This window comes from Hetaerina americana, unplaced genomic scaffold (genome assembly GCF_022747635.1).
Source record: "Hetaerina americana unplaced genomic scaffold, ioHetAmer1.1.p SCAF_1, whole genome shotgun sequence".
Lineage (NCBI taxonomy): Eukaryota > Metazoa > Arthropoda > Insecta > Odonata > Calopterygidae > Hetaerina > Hetaerina americana.
This window is the reverse complement of record NW_027286069.1, coordinates 3565422-3589616: the sequence shown is the minus strand read 5'-3', so window position 1 is coordinate 3589616 and position 24195 is coordinate 3565422. Positions and strand designations below refer to the sequence as shown.

General features: G+C 37.6%; 1 protein-coding gene across 1 annotated transcript in view; it reads right to left on the bottom strand.

The window, feature by feature from the left end:
• Nucleotides 1-24195, bottom strand: part of LOC139687572 (inactive dipeptidyl peptidase 10) — a 599750-nt gene that overhangs the window by 30876 nt on the left and 544679 nt on the right. Inside the window, exons 4-6 of the mRNA XM_071584792.1 lie at nucleotides 15715-15909; nucleotides 12559-12633; nucleotides 12040-12092 (exon numbers count right to left, since the gene is read on the bottom strand). Of these exons, the coding sequence (XP_071440893.1) occupies nucleotides 12040-12092; nucleotides 12559-12633; nucleotides 15715-15909 (323 nt within the window). The remainder of the gene's footprint in view (nucleotides 1-12039; nucleotides 12093-12558; nucleotides 12634-15714; nucleotides 15910-24195) is intronic.

Here is a 24195-nt window from a genome sequence, read left to right as displayed (position 1 = left end):
AGTTTGGGATGCAGTATAACATTTTAGCCGATTTATTGTGAGCGAAAATGTTCCGTCCGAAAAGTTAACCATTTCGGGCAATTTAAGCCTTGAATTCTGCGAGTGAGATATCGACATGTTTATCAAAGTGTCAAACTAAAGTTCGTTCGTTGGATTCTATGGGAATCAGACTGCTGCTGAATTCATTTTCTTGATGTGGAATATAGTCGTCAACGATTAATATTTGGCAGGAGTTCCAAAAAAGAATCAGGTAGGCAGGGAATCCCACTGTTTCCCTTTCACTTGGAACAGTCAAACTCTTCGGATAAATGCATTCTGAAACGGTCTATTCTACTTGTAAACAGCTAAACTCGAACTTATTAGAAATCTTATAAAATAAGGAAACGGTTCAGAACGAGCAGAGAAATTAATAGAACTAAAAATTATACATGCCTAACTTCAGTAACGGTTATGGAAATAAATGGTGTGTTCCAATTCTTGGTTCTCTCGATGAAACCATCGTGGCTACTCTCTATTGCATTTCCATATCGAATAATTTATATTCCAGTGTTTTTAACTTACAAAACATGGCATTTGTTTGCTTTAGATCATAGTCTGAATTGGAAATTTCCAAATGTTAATGTCTGCTTGGACTTTTGAGTTAGTGTAGGGGTATAAAATTTGCTGGCATTCCAGTCGGCATCGTCAGGCCTCAAGATGCCACATGGAACGTACGCTTAACTTAATTTGCCCGGCGGAATGGATCAACTCCAGAGTAAAAAGGGCGTATTGCGAGTCATATCTACCATTTTTTATACATTAAATTACCCAAATTTGGTACATTTACTAATTGACACATCAGCACATTGAAATAAAACATTTTTTTAGGTCTACTACTTTTTATCATCGTTCATTCCTACCAACATGCAATACACTTGTCTAACCTCGTATTCTCGAAATTTGCCCTACACCTTTTGTTTCCACCCTCCACGTCTGGAATGTCTTTGTCTGCTTTTCCTTCTGTTCATTTTATTTTCTTCAATCTTATACTCCCAAGTCGTTCATCGAAGATTCGAAACGGGAGCGTCCACTAGGATAGGTTGCGTTAGGCGGGCAGGGATCAGTTCGCAGGGCACGACTCCGCGCAATTGCCTTTCATGTTTTTAAATGGGCGTGGTCACATCTGATGGGGCGAAGCGGATCGAAAGGTGTGAGGGAATGGTCACCGGAGCAATTTTCGACTTGAGATTTCTGCCGATTGTGCCAACCTGGCGGCCTGAGTTGGCGCTGTGGTGAGTGGGTCTAGGGGAGCTTTCATGTATCTTTCCCTCTTTCCCCCGGTAAGCAGCAATCTATTAAAAACACCTCTACACCTTTGCAGTGAAATGTTTCGGCGCTAATAAATAATGAGCTCTCTCCATACCATATTTTCTCTCCTAAAAATCATTGAAAAGATGGTGACACTCGTCCAATCACTGAAGAAATAAATCACCCATTTATCATTATTACACTTTCTAAATTATTTTTATTATTGTACTTTGTATCATTTTATCTTAACAAAAAGTGAGGCATTTTATAACCCAAAAAAAGTTCGTACATATTCCTATAATGGTTTCCTTGTGACTGTATTTTTCATTATTCAATGCAGAAATTTTTTTCAACTGATTTATACTGTCAGAGCTTTGAAGGAAAATCTTGATAACCAAGACTTAGAAAACAAAAAGTGCATCCTCAGTTATTATCTACCATAGGCACTTAATTCCCCTGGAATAATAGAACGATGATAAGCAACGCGGGCATCTTGCATTGGAAACCATATCCCATCATCTTCCGAGTTTCCTCCACCTCTAAGCAGCAAGAAAATACTCGTAGCTGAGGAGGGGTGTTATTTCCTGTTCCCTGTTGGAGTTTTGAATTAATTTCTCATGAAAACAGTTTTAGACGCACATTTAAGTAAAGAAAATGTAGCAAATTACGGGAAATCCTCCGACCAGGGTAAAATGAAATGCTTAAGATATTTTAATACTTCTGTGATTTGGAATGACAAATGTTCTCAAAAGGGGAAACATTTTATATCCAAAACTTTTGGGTACAAAATGACGAATCCGTGGAAAAAGACAGCCTACGTAAATTATCACTGTACCATTAAATTCAACCAAATTCACCCCGCTTAAGTAAACACTTCGAAATTAAGAAAAGATATTTGACAGAAAAATACTAGCCTTATAAAAATATTAAAAATAGGGAAATACTAGCCTCAGAAAAAAAAACTAAAAAAATCATAAAATCCTAGACTCGCTACTCTTCACAACACAATGTAAGCATAGCAATGGCGTCGCTTCTCTTTCCCGACACGCATAATATTTATAAACATTTTCCAAGTCTATTCTGTGTCAGCGCTGCGAGTTTCCAGCCAGTATTTTTTCAATACATGTGTTGATTCTCCCGAAGCCCATTGAAGATCTCTGTATTGAATAGATACTTATTATGCTTTTCCTTAATCACTTTCGCAGACTTAGTTATGAATTCATCTAATAATGCTTTGCGGCCACTAATGCTCTCAGTTTTAGCCATATTTGCGATAACCTCTGAGGAATTAGTCGCAAATATGTCGCGTGTGCTTTTATGGATGATATGAATCCTTGCTTTAGCGAGAATTAGGGGAATATATTTAAACATTTTTTACATCGGTTACGACATTTTAACAGGTTTTCCTAAGCAATAATTGTGGCATTTCATTGTCGGCAAATTGAAATCACTGGCAATTAAAAATATACTGTTGCTATGCTTTGCGAAGAGTTAGGATGTTTGGTCATCACGCTTCCAGAGTAAAATTGTAGACAGTAGTAATACGCATATATTTCTATTCAGCACATGAAACGATATAAGCGTAGGCATTCAGACGGTTAAACTGTGAATTTCAAGGGAGCTTTGATTTATGGAAATAAAATATAAACACAAACGGCAGGAATTAATTCGGTCGCATTTAAGCAAAAATATAAGGAATTACACGGAACTATCTGAACAAGTGTCAACAGCAGAACGTACGTATTTTCCTCGTGAAGCTTAACCAATCTCGTAGCCAGGAAGGAACAAATGACTGCAAAGGACGAATATTAAAAAAAGATCGCTAACGCGGATAATTATTTGTCATATGATGCCGATTAAAATAATGTATTGTACATAGTTGATGATTTATTTGTTTCATAGTAAAACCATGTATTTACTTCCCTTAAAGGGGAATATGGAATTATCTGGGCAAATGAAGGCGAGGGAAAAGTTAACGGGAAAATGCGGATAGTAAAACAATATTTAAATTTAAAAATGGAATCCGATGGGCAATTTTTGATTTCATGAAATTAAAAATATATAAGAACATGGAAATATTTTTAACATTTACTTTATAAATAAGTATAACGAAGTTGCAAAGCGTTTAATTATCTTTATGGTTGTGACTTTATTGAAATTTCTAAGTGTTAGGAAGAGAGTAGTAGCATTCCCAATACGGATAATCGAGAGTTTACTGTAATTATAAATAATTATTCATTTTCATCAGCTTCATTAAAAAGAGGTATTTTTTCCATATTATTGAGTTAGCATTATTTTAAATATAATTAATGAGCATTCTACATGGGGGAGAATGTTCACGGTTTCGTTTATTCTCTTATGCTTATTAATACTGGATCGGAAGTTGAAATTTGGTGGGTAGTATAAATATTTTTTTGACATACCTGTATTTCCACGACTTTACTATTTTGGTGTATTATTACAGTTCTCACAAGCTTATTCGTATGAACACATCATACCAATAATTGAATTTCCCATTGCAGAAGTAATTTAATTAAATTTGTCTTGCAGAGGAAAGGCTTTTTCGTGCGATGCTTTTTACCTTCGTAATGCCAATTTAATCCCAATGATGCACTTAGTCTTGCTTCAAATCGGAGTTTCAAAGCATTTCGTTCGAGTTCAGCAGTGCTCCGAACACAGAAACTGCCGAAGGTATTTCGTTTATGCTTAGGTTTTCCAAAGGGAAAAAGCATTGTAGCTTTAGACGGGAGCAAGAATGATTGAAAATGGAGGGTTGAAGAATTTTTAGTATTTTTTTCATGAATCCTGAAGACATTATATGCGTTCAGGTAACTTTAAATGTTATAATCTAGTGAGAAACAAAAGAACCTATTGACAAGTATTGTTGGTATAAAAAGGTTCAAAAAACCATGAGTGGATGAAGTTCACCGTTTTTGGTTGTTGCTCTATACTTTGAGGTTAATTAGCATTCGCCAGAGGGCCAAACGACTAACTAATGTGGAAAGAAAGCGAAAGGCACAAAAAAACGAATATGATGCTTCATGGGAAAGAGTTTTGCGTTGCCTCGGAGTTCTGATCTACGTTTCTAGTGTCATAACGGATAATTTTTCAAGGAGTATATTCAGCCCATCCGTCCAATCGCTGGGGTGACAAAACAAAGCTTATAGCTTAGAAAAGAAGACAGGGCGAACGCAGGTCACTGGTATGACGACCGAAGTGTCTCCAAAATTGTTCCCAGAAGTCTTAAAAGATCACGAAATAAATCAGCTCAAATTTATCAAAGGAAAACACGCCGCCAAGAAGATAACTTATATCTTTCATGCATAATGGAAGTTTCCAAATGGAGGAAAATATCTTCCAAAAAAAGGAATGGCATTTCAAGTCTTGGAGACGATATATGTTTTAAATGTGAAGGGCATAACTATGGTATCCAACCGCTTGGGACGAAGTGTTTCAGGGAGATAGAAAGTTTCATCAAATATCTCCAGAAGGATTACTAGTGAGCCAGTCCACTGAATCAGTCAGTGAGGTCATCTCAAAAAAAAATTGCGCCAATCGTCAATCGGATGCGTTGACAGATCAAAGGCTAAGTCTTCGGTGACCGCGTTCAAATTTAGGCTCAACCGGAAAAAAAACTCTCGAGTAGTAAAAAAATGCTTACTACTTTCAAAGTGACTGTTGCCTGGAAATAAGGGAAAAACCCAGTTTTACATAAACATTCTCTGCCAACTACTTCCCCCATACTCCAACACACACCCTTCTTTCAGCCTGCATTCTTCATCACCCGAGGTCAAGTATCTAGGTATATGTATATAACTTCGTAGAGAGAATTATTTCCAAATGAAAAGGTGATCGATATTGACCAAGGAACTTCGGGTGTCACCTCAAAACAATGGAAAATAAATCCTCAAAAAACCTAACATTCAAATCTTCAACTTTAATTAAATGCTGAGGAAGGCGGATGTCTCACTTAATTGTTTTCAATTAATGAAAACTGTTAAGAATTAAGTAGATAAAAAATTTAGAAATGAGTTTTCGTCTTTGATATATTTTTATGGGGGTGAACATTGAAAGCTCCATAGTCGGCATGAATTTATTTCTAATGAGAATATATTTTGCTCGTTAATCATTATGTTTCGGTTATGAGAAGGTGCTGGTTCCAATTACAATTAATTGCCTTTTCGGCAGCGCTTTCAAAGGGCACGTTGAGTTAAATATTTTACCCACTCTCCTCAGAGAAGAGTAGTGCGGTTTTTGCCATTTAAGGCTTGTCCTCCGTCTGTGTTTCATTTTCAGTGTTGATTTAACTCGGAGAGAAGTCAACGCGCTCGCCCCTGAGTGCTTTTTCTCGCCAATCACAGCAGCGGCAATGAGGTCAGCAGTGAACATGTGATCCTCATTTGCTTGGAATGTTGGGAGACGTAACCATACCTCCGCGTTTAAGTAAGCAACGCTGACCTCATTAAAACACATTGTGTTGCATGATGGAAAAGGAATAGCAGCGTATTTTTCATTCAAACGCAAAACCTTTATTGACATATGGAATTGATTCCTGTGTTCCACATTAAAATTCAAAATAAAGAAGAATAGGTTTTTATTTTCCTTTCCGTTTTTTATTCAGCTATCAGAGAGACCAAGAAGCCAACGCGGTTTTCCTTTTTTTTGAAATAGCAAACTGCACAAACAATTATTTTTCATCCAGAGGTTTAACTTCATTATTTCCGCTAGAGCAAACATTTTTTAAGCATCAATGCCATGAGCCTCTCATGTTTTAGTACTTCCCTAATTGCGCTCTTTGGATCGATATACTTCAAATTGATCTCCTCTTCAAATATGCGAGAAACTAAGCGCATTATGGAATGTGATAAAAATTAAATCAAACATAAGAATGATTTTCTCCGGTAAAGAAATTTTATAGGTTATGTAAAAGTTTTTTGATTATTTTCTTATTCACTTGGTTTATCATCTCTTTGCTAAAACCCTGCTCGATAGATTCCTCAAGATTAAACATAAAGTATTAGGCCATATTCTATGAAACAATTTCAAATCAATGTGACAAAGGTAGACCTGCCAATATAATTTCCATGAACCTTAAGCCAATTTTATGGCACAGAGGATTTGTCAACACGTTAATGGTATTCGAACTCTCGAATTGGGCGCAAAATTTCGTGCTGCAGTTTCCAGATTTTAAGAGACGGCATATGAGATATCGTAAGAGTCGCGAAAGAATATCTTAATTGTGTTTAAGCATTGACGGAATTATTTCCATAACATTTGCGCCGTTCTTCGCAAAAAAGAATAAATGCTCATAGCCCAATTGTGTACTTCAGTAATATAGTGCCCATTTATTTATAATCATTCGTTCATGATAAAAAAAAACATTTTGAGTTTTATTCGAAAAAAATCATTTTTGATTTAATAAAATACATTACATGAAATAAAATATCTCGAACTATTGCGAATTCCTTTTTATAATTGATTTTAATCAGCGTTGTATCACTAAGCTCGGTATTGTGTTGTGCTTTGTATTACTAATACTCGCCTTTGAATACCATCACGAGTAAACAATGCTGGAATTGGTTAGCTGTGCTGAGGATTCTCTGTTCCCCGGTGCCCTTAATTGTAACATGACCGAATCCAACCAGTTGAAATAAGCAGAGGATGTATAAATCTCCCGATCTGGGATCAAGCGTCCATCTCAATCAGTCTGCTAATCAACTTTATAAAGAAATTCAATGAAATAGAGCGGGGTAGAGGTGGGGTAGTGGTAGTTTGGGGTTAAGGGCGGAATACGAGGTGCGTGGGGATGGTGATACTTAACAACACAATTTACTCGCTCTAATTCACGATCTGGGACTCGGCTCCAAAAGGTACCTCTCCTTTCCTCTCCTCTCCATTTCCTCTCCTCTCCGGTCTTACCTTCCCACACCCCAAGAACTTCACTCCCGTCAGAGGGTTCGCCTCAGTGACCCACTTTCCCGCAATCCCGCCGCATCTACCCCCGGGGAAATGTGGTTCGGCGCACCCCTCTCATCCCCATTCATCCGATCAGACCCGCCGGTTGGTTAAGCGGGAGTGCCCTCCCGCCACTGATCGATCACCCATCCATCTCATCTCTCGCATCCCTCTGCTCTTGTGCAAAACTCCCCTATCTCGTTTCCAACTCCTGGTTTCCGTCCTCGTGCCAATACGAAGGGTTGTTAAATGCAAGTTGCCCACTTGTCAGCGACGCTCTCCATCTGTCAGACCCATCCATCATCCTTCATCCTCTCCTCCCGATTCTCTCCACTTCTCAATGCAATCGTCTCGTTGGCATGGTTCAAACAAACGTAACGGTTAGTTTGATAGTTGAGGTACGACATACTGCGTTCTTAGCATACGTGATATTCACATACCATCGAGGTGGGAGAGGGGGCTCTTTGGCATTCTGTGGTTTCGAATGAAGATTTGGGGATCGGAAAATAACGCATTTCGGTTTAATTTGAGAGTGTCCGAAATCATCCGGAAATGGCCCTCCGAAAAATATACGACCTACCACTAGGTAGCTCAGTAGCTCAGTTCTGAGCACATACTGGTATGCCAAATACTAGTATACCCCTTCTTTTAGATAGATACGCGATAGTGAATTTCTCTTGTATGTATTCTAGGTATTTTTATTTTGAAAATTTTGGAGGTTTGAAATCTGTGACATGTACGTACATATCTCGAGTTTCTTTGAAAATTAAAATTATGGCCGTCAGTGAAATATTCATATCAAGTATCTACCATTGGACTCCTATGTAAATGCAGGCTCAAAATTCCAATTTCCTCGAAATAAAAATAACTTACGTTAAACGTGAAATTAGAAATCGATATACTCGTCATGCAAACTGAATTTTTGTTGTGGTACTCAGTACTGCTATGTGCTTGAGAATAATGAAATTCATATATGTTGTGTAATTTGAATCGAGCTATTATATATTTTTTAATTTTGAAATTATTTGTATTTATTGGTAATTCCATCATAGTAAATGGTCCAAATTATATTTAAAATCTTACTTCCCTCGCATTATCAGGAATAATTTGTACTTCTGGTAACTGCCCTGTGGTTTCCCTTTCAATTTAACCAGATCTTTGCCTTAGACCGATGTGTGTAAGAGCTTCAGTAAATAATTCTGGCTGCAGTTCCATTTCGGTACTTGAAGATCTCCTTCGTGATAGTTTCTCTTCGAACGCAGCTATATCAAATACTCTACTAATACATCGGTAAACGTCAATATTTATCATGGAAATGCATTAGGAAAATGCAAATTGACCGTTATTTAATTTTTCGTAAATTGTTTTCTGTATATCGCGCTGAATATCCCGAACGTGGAGCATTGGATATTACCACTTGACGCACGTTCACAGCCGAAAAGGAAGCATAATGTCTGTGAATAATTTGAAGTTAAAATGAAGTGTTGTAAATATTTAAGGGTGTGATAGATGGTCATAAAGACCTCCATGTAACATCATTTTACAATGTCAAGTATTCTTAAAGCGGCATATCTAATGTTTGTGTATTCAATTTCTCATGAAAACAAAGAAAAGAAAGCAAGGATAAATGAAAACCTTAAAAAAATAAAGAGAATCATTGAGATTTGGAGTCCATCTTTTTTTATTAAATTTCATATTAAGGATCGTCTTTGCATTTGCCACTTTGAAATTGTTTTATAAAATAATTTAAGGGAAAATATTCAGTTATGAGAGAGTAATTATTTTACAAGTAAAACTGATCATGTTTCACTCCTCATATTTACACTCTATAAATATGTACGAAACCTCATGAACACTTCTTCCTTCAGAGGAGAAAGAATACTTTTAGTTAGCCAAGTAGTAAACTCTTTCTTGACTTCTGAAACCCAAGAAGGTTTAAGGGTTCGGCTCCATCCCAAAACTTTCTTGTAGATTGAGGTTCGGTGTAATAATTTGCATTTTCTGTGTTAATCGGCAAGTATTACGGTAGTATGTATTTTGATGCAAGGATATCGAAGAGTTGATGCAGAACCGGCAATTTTAAGGATTTAAAAAAAAGAAATTCATCAGGAGGCTCTTTGTCATTAGGCCTTGCGATAGCCTCATAACAAATGTATGCGCTTAATTCCATTGCAGGGGTGTTAAATTTTTCATGAATATTTCTCTGGTCCCTCTATTCTGAGGGGATTTCATTTCAATCTACCGAGTTTATTTTGCGATTGTGGAAGCAATGAACTAATCATCAAAGATTGTCTTCCATTAAGTCACTCTAACTAATGACGAAACGTTTCTTTCGTAGCGATGGGTAGGTAGCGGTGGTGCTTGAGACTCTGCTTAGCAAAACTGCAGTGTAAGGCTGCTAGATACCGGCTTTAGATATAATATTTCCTCACTCCATTCCCATTAATCTGAGACGAATAGTTTCAAAAATCTCCATTTATTATTAATGTGAATAGTGGTAGTTAATAATGTCTCTAGCCTAATGCTCTAATAATCTTCACCTAGTTGTGTCTACGTGTGTTTCAGCGGCAACGCACTAGCATTGTGATCTTCAAAGTTCATATGAAGAAATGAAGAACCACATCCTTATCTACGTACGCACCTACTTGAATTGCGTGATTCTTACCTTGCTTCAGTTCCCGTTAACAATCATTATCATGTCTCTCTATGGAATTTCTCGCTTAATCGCTTTAATAATGATTGCCTGGATATTAAAATTGGAAAAAAGTAAATGAACAATTTTTAGCCTACAACTTTACGAAATGTGTTCTCTCTTTCAGGGCTCATATTTTTGATACACTAAAACGATTTTGTTCATGTATTTATTGAAAGTTGAAACATAGAGGCAATTCGAATCGAGCTTAAATTCCAAAACAAGAACACTTCGAATTTGCACATCTCTAATGATGAGTAGTCATACTCATCGGGCTTGAATTCCGTTTCTTGTATTTTTAGAGGGGATCTTGATTAATTGGGAGAGGGCAAAAATGGGGGAGGGTTAAGGAAAGGGGTCAAGTGAAATTGACTCCGGCCTAGCGCCGTGGCGCGGTGATCCGCTGACCTCTTCAATTTTCGATCGATTTCTCTCGTCGCATTATCATCGCATTTCCTTCTCCGAGAGCATTCCGAGTGCATTTTCTTGCTTCGGGCGACCGGCACCCGACTTCACCATGTGCTCGCCAGTATGCCACTGAATAACGTCGGGTGTAACTTTCATTCATTCACCCCCCATCCCACCTCGCAGTTAATCTCGTCCATTTTTTGGCCTTCAGTAATATTTTTACTCACTCGTATATGGTCGACATAATTTATGTAGAGTTTTTGAATGCATGCAAAATTCAGATCCTGATTTTCGGGTGAATTACATGCCTAGAACGTTTCCACCTTTCCTCGGTGATGAATATATTTTTGCTTGTGATATTAATTGTAACGTTGTGTTAATCTCTTGAATTTTAATTTTTAATGCAAAATAATATATTAATGCTATAATTGTTAATTAAAAATGTGTTAATGCAAAATGATTGAACATTTAACGGTCATTTTGCTTTTAAAAGTTAGAGGGTATGGACTTCTGAACAAGTCGCTTCTAACTTTTTTCCCACGCACTCGTTAATCGAGGAAAATATTTTAGCAGAGTCAGTAAGGTCTATCTTGCATTAAAATATTATTAAATTATTAATATTGCATTAAATTATTTATCTTGCATTAAAATAGTAGCTTACATATTAATAAACTGAAACCGCTTCTTATAGTGTTATTGTTCACTAACATTTCCTTTTGCTCAATAAATTCATTATGATTGTTACAACAACCAATGCATATATATATAAATATATATATATATATATATATATATATATATATATATATATATATATATATATATGCATGCATATATAAATATTATATATATATATGTATATAATGGGCTGACACAATATAACACAAATAGAAAAGAATAGACACATTTAAAAGAACACTCACACGGTAAATTGTTCGAACTCTCTTGAAGACTGAGTCTCTCTTGAAGAAGGCCTCTGAGAGGGCCGAAAGCTCGAACAATTTACCGTGTGAGTGTTCTTTTAAATGTGTCTATTCTTTTCTATTTGTGTTATATTGTGTCAGCCCATTATTGTGCCGCTCGTGTGAGTTTTTCCGTACAATCGTTATATATATATATATCTATATATATATATATATATATATATATATATATATATATATATATATATATATATAATATTTTTCCACACCCATTCTGAAACTCTGATTGCGGAATTAAAAATGGACACATTTTGGGTGGCGCCTCCAATCAATAGATGTCTCATAAACGGCTAACAAATCAGAATGAAGTGCGTATGTATATTTAATGTGCTCAATTAAAACTTGATCCCACAAAGGAAAATGTTCTTACTTCAATCTCTCTGATTCACTAGGCAATGAGGACCTCTTCACGTCCAATACAGAAGAGAAATATTTTTTAAGGGAATCGCTTAAGTTTTTGAAATCTATTATTGTTCAGGTTTACTCCATTCTGTTTCCTTTTAATAGATTAATTTCACATTATAACAGTATGGCAAGAGGGCTAAGCCCTCGAGTATTTGTCGGGTTTTCATGACAGCGTTTGAGGAGTGTCCCTTAGAATTATTTTCCCTTGCTTCCCAGAAGTAAGATCCTCTGTAAATATTTCATTTTCACCGTTTACTCGAATAATTTTTATTTTATCTCTATTTTTATAAGTGGAAGTATTGTACTTACTCGTTTTGTACATCATACACTGTGTAGTGAGCTGTGAAGGTATTTCTAAAAACCTGAAAACCAGGAAAAAGAGATCAGTGTTAGAACGTTGGATTAAAATTTTACGTCAGTACAGAAATAATTGGAAATTTTAACTAAAAAATATCTGTGGGCTAATTATTAAAATTGAGGTGTCGAAGATACGTTGGGAAAATTTTGAGGATACTGAGTGACAAAATATCGGTAGACTGGAAGGTCCTTGGGGTCAGTGGATGTAAACTATAACTGGGTTTCTTCAGTGAAAGGAAATTTAGAAATTCTACATTCGAAGGAAGTAAGTTGTTTCTTCAGTATTGAAAAAAATGCAGGCGGGTGGGTTTCGGACTATTAAGGTAATGCATAGAGGGCATATTTTTAAAAAGCATTTCGAGACAATTGATGTTTTTCATTGAAAAATGCTTGTTAAATGGGAGGATTTTCTTTTTAGCTATGGCGCGTAAAACAGATAGTATGGTTGAGGGAAAAAAATGCAGCACTCACCGTTTTAACATTGTGCCTGAAGAGAACGTAACGTAAATCTGCCGATGGGTAGTATCCCTGCACGTCCAATTGTCTCTGTGAAAACAAAATAAGGGCGATGAATTACTGAGAGATTCCAACCAGGGTATCTGTATATTTTAAGGTTGAAAACAACCCGTTATTATGTCAAAATTAGATACTGTTCTATTTTATGAATTTATGGTTTATGAGAAGTAATTCGGTGAGATTTCACCAATGACAGTCCATCCATCCATGAATAAATCATTATAATTGAAATATGTAGTTGAAAATTTGCTAGGTATTGATATCTAGCAGAAGTTTATTTGGTAGTGAACACAATCATGATAAACAGCGGGCTAATGTGATTTTGATGGATCAAGAAATAGGTTAGGTTGTTGATAAAGAGTATTTGCTCGGGATAATATCTGTAACAATTTTAATTTTACAGATATGTGGAAAAGAGCACTTAGTAGTACAATCATGTGACGAAATGAAACGACTCATAATTATGCAAATTCGTCGTTCCCAAGGCAAAAATCTAACCTGTGGACTGTTTTGAATAACATCGTTAATGCATAACCAAAGAGAATGACACTTCTGTCTTTGAACCCTAATTCTCTAGGTCTGCAGAGGTTTAAGATGCTGACATGTTTTTTCATTATCGCGTTCTTCCTAATTAAAACGTGGCTTTGACAGATGGACGAGGATGTTCACCCCGTATTTCGAATCTAACGTTTTAAATATTATGAGGCCCCGCTATTTAGCACTACTTGCAATATATTGTCCACATTAAAGCCGAAAGTACACTAAATCGATTGCTTAGTTAAATAGCTTGTTTCTAATTAATTTTGCGCTACTTATCAAACTAAATACATATATCTCCGGGGTAAGGTGTATCCTAACCCCACTGTATCCTTGTGTGTTGATGTTTGCCGTACAAATAAGAAAATAGCGAATAGTGGCTAAGTTTATGTAATTTAAACTATGATGAACTGAACGTAACTTTTGCTGGAAGGTTAATTTCTTCAAATCGATTCCCTGTCGCCTACATAAATAAATAATTTAATTACATAGAATTTATGGGCGTGACTGGGTAGTACCATAGTTTTTTCCACGAATAACCCTAGCAAAAGTTTGCTGCTTATGCGTATGTCATAGCAAGAACATGTATACGTTAATGTGGCATCTTTCTCATACCGACATCAGCGTTCGGTATTACATGTTGTTGCCATAATTGAGTTTTGTCTCAGACGTACGTATTAGGTTTCACCATCTTCATCGGAGAGCAATATCACAATGGACGATAATGTTCCCTTCCTGCGTCTTTAGAGTGAAACAAAGCCGGAAAGCTTTTGTGGAGCTTCTGCCGCCCTCTATCCTACCCCCAACGGGTCTGTTAAGAAAACCGCGCACTCCCCGGGATAAGATTAACGAGCATCGCAGCCTTAGGGAACTTCACTGCTGGAAATGCTTCGAAGAGCAGTGAATAAAGATTAAAACCTTGATGTGGAGTTTAGCAAAGTGTGATTCGATGAGGTGGAGTTTTTGGAAAGGTGTTTTAATATCTGAGAACACGATTTGTCGAAATGTGGAGAAGGATGTAACTAATATTAACCTATTAAAGAAGGTCGCGAAACGGGGTAATTTTATCTTGGTAATTGCAATGTTTGATAATCAATTTGCATGCATATTTAATCACGTTGAGCATAATTAAGAAGCTTTACGTTTAAAAGTGCCTAGTTAGCATTTCTTATGCAACTGGTAATGCATTTTGGGACCATTCACGTTTGTCTATTTTCGGTTATTTTTTACGCCTTCCCCTCTCTTTGTAAGAATCCATAAGATATGAACCTCCCTCATTCCATAATTATTATCGCTATCGTTCACACAATAAACTGTGACCTTTTTTTTAGAAAAATGAATAGATAAATGCGCTTTGATTTGGCGACAGAATTTTTCACTAGGATTACGATTAAAATAATTTGTGTTTTATTTGATTGGGCGGGTAATTCTGGGATTACCCTCGCACCTAATGACATCTTCAAATGATTGTTTATTTTGAACAAAAATTTAACGGCCATTGGGTTTATTAATTTTTGTGATATTTGAACATAAAATGAAAAGATACACGCACTCGAAAACTCTTTTAGCAGTTTCATATATGCTTAAATGATTCTGAAGTGAAAGTTTCATTAATGAGCATTTCCACAATGTGTAATTTCGCGATCGAGGATAAATAAAATTTATTATTCGTGGAATGGCTGAGATGATGCAATAGTGAAAAAATACGTTAGATTACCCATGAATCTCACAATAATTAAATGGCAATATCCCCTTCAATCACTTAAGCCCTAGGCGATTTAAGGGCCTAATCCATCTGGGTTATTAACTGATAGCACTGGTTATTAAAAGCTTTCCGGTATTTCTCGGCGCATTTTATGGTGCCCTAAACAATCGAATGGAGAAATGATATTGTACATGTATTAATAAAATACGTTCTCAGATTGTAGTAAGAAATACAACAATTTACATATTTACTATAATGAACTTAGGATTTTCTTTTTTTTTACCTCTTAAATTATCAACTACCTCAGTAGGATATGGCGGCATTAGTCAGTACGCATACTTGTTGAGTATATACGTATCCCAGCCTAATTTCCCGAAAAAACTATGCAAACTACATACGTTTTTGTATAGTTATTAATGAGTGCCGTGGTTGTCTAGGGAAGTCAGAGAATTTATCAAAATTCCGGCATATATGGTCAAAGCTCCGGATAAATACTGAATAAATGTATACCTGGAAACCCTAGAAGAAATCATTATGCGAAAAAGTTGAATATTCTTGATATCCATAAGGTTCTACTGCTAATATAGCACGCACAAATGTTTGCACCACAAATTTCGAGTTGATGTACCACAAATTCTATAGAATGTCGGTATTATTATGCAGGTAAATTATATTATTTAAGGTAAGTGCTTTTGATTTATTCTCAGGCATTTGACTCAATATTCTCCACCCCTCTCCCTTCATCGACCGGGCTATACACTGAGTTATTTGAAACACAGCGGCGTGCGCGCCAATAGCTCTCCGCGGCGAGGCCTTCGGGTCGGGAGGGACCTCGCGTGTGGGCCGCGCGAATGGGAATCGTCTCTCACGAGAGTGTGGTTGGACACGAGCTGTGAGATGGTGCCGGAGCGGGAGTCGAAGGTGGAGAGTCCGCCGAAGTCGTCGTGGAACACGAGGTGGGCGTCCGAGGCTTCCTCGGCCCCCGGCGGTGGCTTGCCCGTCAGCGGCGGCAGCACCCACGTCAGCGGGAGCCTCCGAGGGGTCAGCTCCCCGCCCAGCAGTTCCTGGTGAGAGAGGCAAAGGAAACAAATGATGGGTGAGTCTCTTGGCGGAAACAGTGGGCGTACTCATCGTGGTCGAATGTTAGGCTTACCTCCCAACGGCTCGCTGCGTTAACATCAATTGTCAACAAGATTTGGCAAATGAACTCCCTATTAGAAAGCATTCATTCATATTACATTTTTGTTGATTTTTCTGGAAGGTTTGATGGCACTTTAGTTACACTTATACAGGATTTTGTATAATTTTATATAAGAACTAAAATAGATTTTTCGAGTCGCTGTTTATTATATTTAGCTTTAAATTACGTATATCATTCCAGTAAATTATTTCTTTATTTTCTTTCTCTCGCTCATTTTTTTAGAAAGGATTTCAGCATAAAACGCTTATAAATAAAATTTTAGCCATCAATTTTTCAGGTCTTCAAGTCTCGTAAAAATTTATTGGATCTATGGATGGTGTTATTGGAAAGAAAGTATTACAATTCTATCTTCTATTTATACTCGTTTTTTATTGCTCTGATTAATCAGTTATTTCTACATTTAAAATGCAGTTTCAAAACATATGTCGCTGTACGCATTATTCCAACGATCGCGTTGAGCATACTTATCCAGCGCCTGCCCATTAATCTCAAACGGTAGCCGTTAAAAATTAAGAGGCTTATGTTAGTGACATGAGAAATTTTAGACAAAAAATATTAACATTTTCTTCTTAATTGGGGAATGTTTTCTATAACTGAACTTAACTAATCTAATATAAATGAGAGATTCAGTCGTGATGTTGTGGAACTCTTCCTCATTCAAGTTCCAAGTCATGTTCAAGATTGCAAGAGTTTTCGTCTCCGTTATTAACTAATCTGATTGAAATAAAGGAATTGAAAGTGTCGGAATAACAGCTTTGTCATTGAATTTTAATGGATAAGATTGTAAACGGTGTTCAATCGATAAAAACCATCGTCACTCTGTCATGAAAAAAAACGTTTTTTGCCGATAAACAAACCAATGGGACGCTGTGAAATGTGAATGAAAATAACCATTCCGTCATTATTCGCCGAAAAATTCACTCGAAGATATGAGGCTATATTTTTCATGATTTTTACACAAATAACTATATCAGAAAAAGAAATATGAGCCAAAGGTTATGGCGTCATATTTTTTGAATAATATTGTAGCAATTAGGGCTTCTGTGAATTTAAAATCTTAGAAAATATAGCAATGTTTTTTTTTGTATTTTCCCTACCTACAAAATAGTCTTATCTGCAAATGTTCCTCCTGCGAGTTGAGGGTGGGCGTGGAAAGAAAATTGAGCAGTGTAATACATTAGTGGTGGTGGCATGGCAACCTCGTAGAGGGTAGGGTTCAGCAATAGTCTGCATAGTTACCAGCCGTGTCTCTTGATGCCCACGGCTAAATACATACTGTGAATATTTTTGGGTGCCAGAACTTAATGGAGTGAAGTAGGTGCCAGAGAGAATTGATCTTGCAACTTTTTCCTGATTTTATGACTTGGGATTATCTTTACATTTGAATCTTATTTAATAATATCCACCGCGAGCCGCTACAAGGGTGTCGCCATGAATTGGACACCACTCTTCATGAAAACGTAGACGGAAAAGTATAAATATGGACGATGTTCATTTGTTTATTTACCATGAAACATTTTATAAAAAATCATATTAAGCAACATGACATTCCTTGACAGTAATGTCTTTATTACTTTCAGTAACCGATACGAATTTAGAGAACAAACCACATAAAATATAGTTTGAGCTTTTACAGCAATGACTTTTCAAAGCCAAAGATGTAGAAACAGACAAAAAAATACGACATTCTGCGAATTTACGAAGTGTTTAGATCGAGTCCCACACGGGAAATTTATGCATCACTTGCAAAACGTGAGATGAATAAAAAGATGATAAAAGCGAATCTAGAACTTTTTTTGCAACTGCAAACAAAGCGTAGTATTTGACTGCTCGAGTTCCTATTACATACATGTAATTTCCGGTTCCCGGAAAGCGCGTTAAAAACCTCACTGTTTCTACCCATAAATTTACAGATTTTTACTTTCTACTTGCTTAGTGGGTCCCTTCGCAGTGCAACAAATTCCTTTATTAAACTCATAACCTTCCAGTATTTCCCTCAGCGTTCTCCGTTTTTTGCTTCCGCGCTGTTTTTTGTTTCGGGGAATGTCATTGCTATTCCGATCCGCTTCCCTCAAGATTTCGGCGGCGGGAGAGGGCGTCGCGATGGAAGCCCTCGCCGGCGAATACCCTTGACCCCTCACTTCACCCCCTTTTCACGTGCTCCCTCTCCTTCTTTAAGTCGATTTATTCTTCAGCATGGGCGCAGTATCCCTTCGTGATATTTTTTCTGCCCATCCGCGGCCGACAAAACTCCGGAGCTGGTCTTGGATTCAGGTCAAGAGAGAAAGAATGGCCAGAAGAGTGAAATTGTCCATTCAAACTCCCCGTTTCATTATGCTCGATCGCAGTTCCATGATCGCCATAACCCTTGGGAGAAGGGAAGGGAGGAAGAGTGTGGGAGGGGGGTGACGGGGTGGGAACTCGAGTGGTGCTTCGCATGGTGTTCCGGGTCATAGAAATAGAGGAGGAGTCAGAGGTGAACGTTTTTCTTTCTTGTAGAACTGATTTAGTTTCGCCTTCAGAAATTGAATTGAAAATTTTCTCTTCTCTTTCCTCGCCACCTATCCCTCTTCTTCCTGACCGCGTCTTCGCTCTCCACGCCCGCCTTAACCCTTTCCGGTCCCCTTCTCCTTGTCAGGTGAGGCAGAACCTTGGCACCAAGCCAACCATTTCCTATTCCTCCTCACTCTCTTCTTCGTGTCCCTAATTCGATGGTACCACTCCTTACTGTGGCCTGCCATCTAGTGTCATTTCCCGAGGTTGCCACTGTAATGATCACTGGAGTTACCGGGGTGAAAAGAGATTCGGTTTAAGAATTCGAAAGTGTTTATTTAGCCCAGGAGTTTTCAGCGAGTGCATCCCTTTTGATGCAGGGCAGTGCAAATCGCAGATTTGAGGCTACGGATGCAGTTTTCCGTGATTGTACATTTTATACGAGGATTTTTTTTGGCCTGGAAAATCACTACATTGCTCACCATTGGTACTCCTGCTTCTGCTAAACCAATGCTATTTTATTTGTGCGAAATGGGTTCCTTAAAAAACTCAGTAGGCTTATGGACACAAAACAAGACTTTATAAAAAAAGATACTTTTCTCGATTAGCTGGCTGAATAATTATATGTACACGTTGGCATCTTTATTTGAATATTATGAATATTCTCAAGAGATGTGTTTCGGTAAAAAAGGTTCCAGTTATCCAACATCATAATGTTCAACTATGAAAGAGAAAAAAGTGAGACCTTCTTGAAAATTTTTAACTGACTTAAATAATGCCAAGATAACGAGGACTGCGCGCCAAAGTTCGAATATTCTGAACATCGTTTTTTTTTAATGACAGCCCTTTGGAGCTTTTTTGTGGGAAATTTTATAAGCTTTAAAAATTAAATATTATGCTGCAGTAGTGACTTTTGGGTTTAAGATTAAACGTTAGGTTGATACTGTATTTAAAATTAGTTTATCAAATATTCTCTGATATTTTGACGGATAAATACTTCCTCCATTAAGTCCTTGATGCCATTTTTGATTCAACTTGTGATCCCTTTTGTAATTTCCGAATAACACTTAATAATCTCATGGCATTCAGTCTTCATATTCACATATTTATCTTTATTTAAAGTACGAGAGAAAAGTTGATTGCGTTCATTCATTTATCTTGTAGACGTTCTGCATTATGCGCACACGTGGAAGGAAGGACGTGAAATATGCCGCCCGTTTCCTGTAATTCACTCACTCCCGAGGGAATTACAGGAAACGCCAGAGAAATAACTTGAAGCGCCGTCGTGCGCTGATATGGGCACAATGCAGATAGTGGATTCCGGGAAGTGGATGATAATCGTTCTCCTCCTCCGCTACCCGACCGAATGATTTCCTTATGAGAGAGTGTGGATAACTGCGCTGGTACATCAGCACGATTCGAGCAGAACGGCAACTTTTAAGCACGCAAAATGATTTTCATTCAAGATGATTAAAAGTGCAACTTCGTTTAAGACCGTGGCAGTAATTTATGCTTGATCACGTGCGGGAACACTACTGCGGGAGATACCCAGGGAAAAATATACATCACTCACCACGACCGGGGACTCGAATTTCCACTTCTTCATCGTGTGTATTCGGGAAATAGCCCTCTTAAAGGTGACCGCGTCGCTTATCCCTTGTTTAGGATAATTACGTAGAGATGCATCAATAGAGGGGATGGGAGAGAGAAGGTCAACAGTGGTGGAAGATGCATGAGGATAAGCATCCACTAACGGCATGGGGTAAACAGAAGGAAACGATTAATTAAAAATGGGTGCATGGGGTCTGTTTTCTGCCGGTTACAATTGGACGATAGGAACAGCAAGGAAAAGAATATTGGAGGTGATGGCGTGTGGAGCTAAAACAGAATCCTGCAAGTCAAATGGATAAAAGGAATGAATGATTATAAGAATGAAGAAGTGTTTGGAAGAGAGAATTTTATAGAAGGCAATAATAACAAGAAGAGTAGTGAGACTTATGCTACATGTTCTGAAGAACGATAGATTGCTAAAGACCATAATTGGAGAAAGGGTGGAGGTAAAGAATCATATCGGATGGCCAAATATGTGCAACGAGACGCAGATGATGGAAGGGATCGAAACAAGGAGCCAAAAATTAATTGATAGATATCTAAGTCACGGGACAGTTGAAGAGGCGAACCAGTCGTCGGAAAGATAAACAATTGATGATGGTGGAAAAACCACGGATTTGGCTCTAAGCTTGAACGAGGGTGAAGAAAATCGTTAGGATAAAAGAGAGAAACGTTTGGGTCCTATAAGAGTGTTTTGGGTCACAGATTTGACGGAGGATGAGGGAATGCTATGGACAGAGACCATTGAAGACGTGTTGAGCATGGTGCGGGAGGAGTGGTAATATTTGGAAGTGACTCGAAGTAAGTGGTAAATTGGAATGTAGAATGTATTGAAATATGCATTTAAGTTTCTAGAAATTTGTCTGAAGGGAAAATGCGTGTTTCATGAGGAAGATGAAAGAAAATAACGTATTTAACTCGACGAAAGTGTGTATAGGGTATGAGAAGACGAAGGCAAAACAACGAAGGGAATGAAAGTGTTAAGGCGAGCGGATACGTGTTATCTCTCATTGTATTTAATTAATAAATTGTATTACTAATTATTTGGGGATAGGTAATAAATTAACTCTAATCAAAATCTGAACAAAGTTTCTTTAAGGAATATATATCGACCGCGCTTCTGAGAAAAGTCTATTCATGATCTCATGTTGACACCAGTTTCATCACAAGTTATCACTGTAAAGTTGTTTTGTACCAGTCAGTTAGGCCCTCTATTTATGTCTAATGGCGTCAAAAGTTGTCGAAGCAGTTTTGGGAACAGTTTAAATGCATGAAGAAGATTTTGTATAATGTATGATATCATGCTGAAAATTCAATTAAGTAACACAAAAATTTATTATATCAACAATGAAGTGGTGTCCTAACACCTCCCGCCATACGCCCTTGCAGTGGCTTGCGTGTTATTATGTAGATGTAGATGGGACGTAGCCCGTATATATTTACTTATTTCACATTAATTCAGAAACAACACTTTTGCCTTTATATCTGAATTTTAACAATGATACAGTGGAAAAAACTTGGCCAGGAATTTGTGAAGCGCGTACTGGAAAAATCTCCCAGTGAAGTGAACTAATGATGTGAGCAGTGCCCTACCTTGCACTACATTGAGTAAGAAAAATCGGCACCCTCGTCAATCGGAGCTGGAGGTGATGGGAGGTCGTCATCTGCTCTAATTTCCAGGAAAATTCAGCGAACACAAAAAAGAATTTGCCCTCGTTTGGAGATAGACAAAAATGAACCATATTATTTTTCTTTCCGTATCATTCTTTTCCTTCGAGAGAAAAATAGGAAGGCTGCAGCGGGAATGACTGGTCTGCTGTTTCCGGGCGTAAGCAAACGAGGTGCCGTATACGTACGAGGGTGTGTGTATGGGTGGTAATTGGGATGTGGAAGCGCACGGTGTGGTTGGGAATTCCGAGAATTCCGATCGCCATTGCGCGTTCGTCCTTGATCACTCCCCGGAATTGGCTCTCTCTCTTTCTCTCTCCGCCCCACAACCCCTTCCATTCCCACCCCTGCCCGTCGGACTTCGAATCAAGCTTCAATGGAGGGAGGTAATTTGGTGGAGAGGGAATTCCGCGAATGTGCTTGCTCGATACTCTGCCGAAACCGCACTCCGCGCGGCAAAAAATAATAAATGGAGGAAGGGGGATGTTTTCGTCAAAATAATAATGTTTTGTTTTTGCGCAAATTTTTATGGGTAATCAAATGAAATGGGAGTAAATTGGTGAATGATTGTATTTAATAATTACATTCAACACCATTTTCAAAATTTTATCACAACTGCGTCGGAATAATTCATATCGGAATAATTACTCTTTGAAGTTTTTTTTGTCATTTCCCTGGTGATTATAGTCTGACACCCCTACTGTTGTTCAACGATTTTTTTGTCATACTCTAAAATGCATAATGCAATCTAATTTTTTTGTTTTCCATTCCCTTAAAGTAACAAATAGACAATCATTTTATACGTATGGGGTAAACTTAATCCAAATGCCTATATGTGTTGGCATCAGGTAGATAATTAGGTCGGATATCATTTCATGGCGGTTAAAAATTTTCTCATTTTAAATTGGTTGTTATGATGTGATAAGTCCATTGAGGAAATTTGATTCAGAATCGTACATTTGACTCCGAAAAGCATGGAGAAATTCGAAAATTTTTGAAAAATCAACTACAAGCTTCAGTGGACCTGGCTGAAAGAATTTTGAAGTGGCAAATAGAATTCCTTAGGCAAAATGAAAAAAAATGCTTTTGGAGTCGAGTGAAGTGATGATAGATAATTTGGAATAATGGAAAATTAAATCGAAAGGTGAATCGACCATTCTGAACCTGGTCGAAACTACTCTTCCCATTTCAACACTTTCCATATTATTTTAGAGAAAATATAAAACTTCATCTTTGAAATAGGCGAGGGAGTTGAGGTAAAGAGTCTCTAACTTACGAGTATGCTAGAACGTATGTCTTATCTTCAGTGTTTCGCTCGCGCCTTTGTGAGGTCCACATTACCCTAATGGGTAGAAGGTAAGCCGCCAGGAAATCGGTTCCTGTGGAACGGGAGAGAACTACCCTATGCAGTCTCTTCGAGGAACTCTCAAGGGAGAAAAACCTCCAGATTTTTATAGCAGAGCCTCTCAAAGGACATTTGTTTTCCAATTCTGGTCTCGAAATTTTCGTGTACCTTAAACCTTCTTCCGCCTTTGAAAGTCCATCTCCCCTAAAGTCCTTTCCAACGTCCTCTCACATAGTTTGGGGTTTGAATTATTCCTTCGGCGTCTGCGGCAAATCCTTTCGGCCGACATCTCGTGCATCGGTGAAAGCAAGGGAAGGAAGAGAGTGTATTGTTGATTACAAGGAGAGTGGCTTAGCGGAGATACAGGCCTTCACCTCGGAGGGCACCGATATTTTACCAGCGGCGGCACAACTTTCGGGGTTGTCGTGCGTGCTCGCGTGGGAAGGCGTGAAGTTTCGCGTCGTTACCCCTGATGCATTCATGTCACAGATTAAACACATACCCCGAGGAAGAAAATCAAAGTTTTGGTGGAGCTGCGACAGCCTGTTACCTGGGAGATTTTCGGAAATATGCCCAACTCTACATTGAGATAAATTGAACGAGTTTAAGTAAACTTCAAATCAAAGTCTGATTATTACTTTACCGTAAGTCATTCATCACGGCGAAAAGCTTATGTTATTCATATTGCGGGTAGATGATTAGGCCTTTGACTCGATTTGCCAAATAATTTTCTTCGAAACGCCATAAATAATAAAATCTAATGTTTAGTTTCCAATTACAAATCTTCATTTTGTTAGAGCTCTGTGGTAAAAATATTGCGGTAATGCGTGATGAATACTTTATTATGAGTATTTATTGGTATTTGATGAGTTTTTCGGATACATATTAAGGATGTTCATGTTTTGGGGTTTGAATTTGGGGTTTAACATTGAATGTTGTTCTGCCTTGAATTTAATTTTTTTCGGTTATTCTTTTGAAATAATATTTCAAGCAACCTTACTCAAGGTTCTAGAGGTAGTCATATACATATTA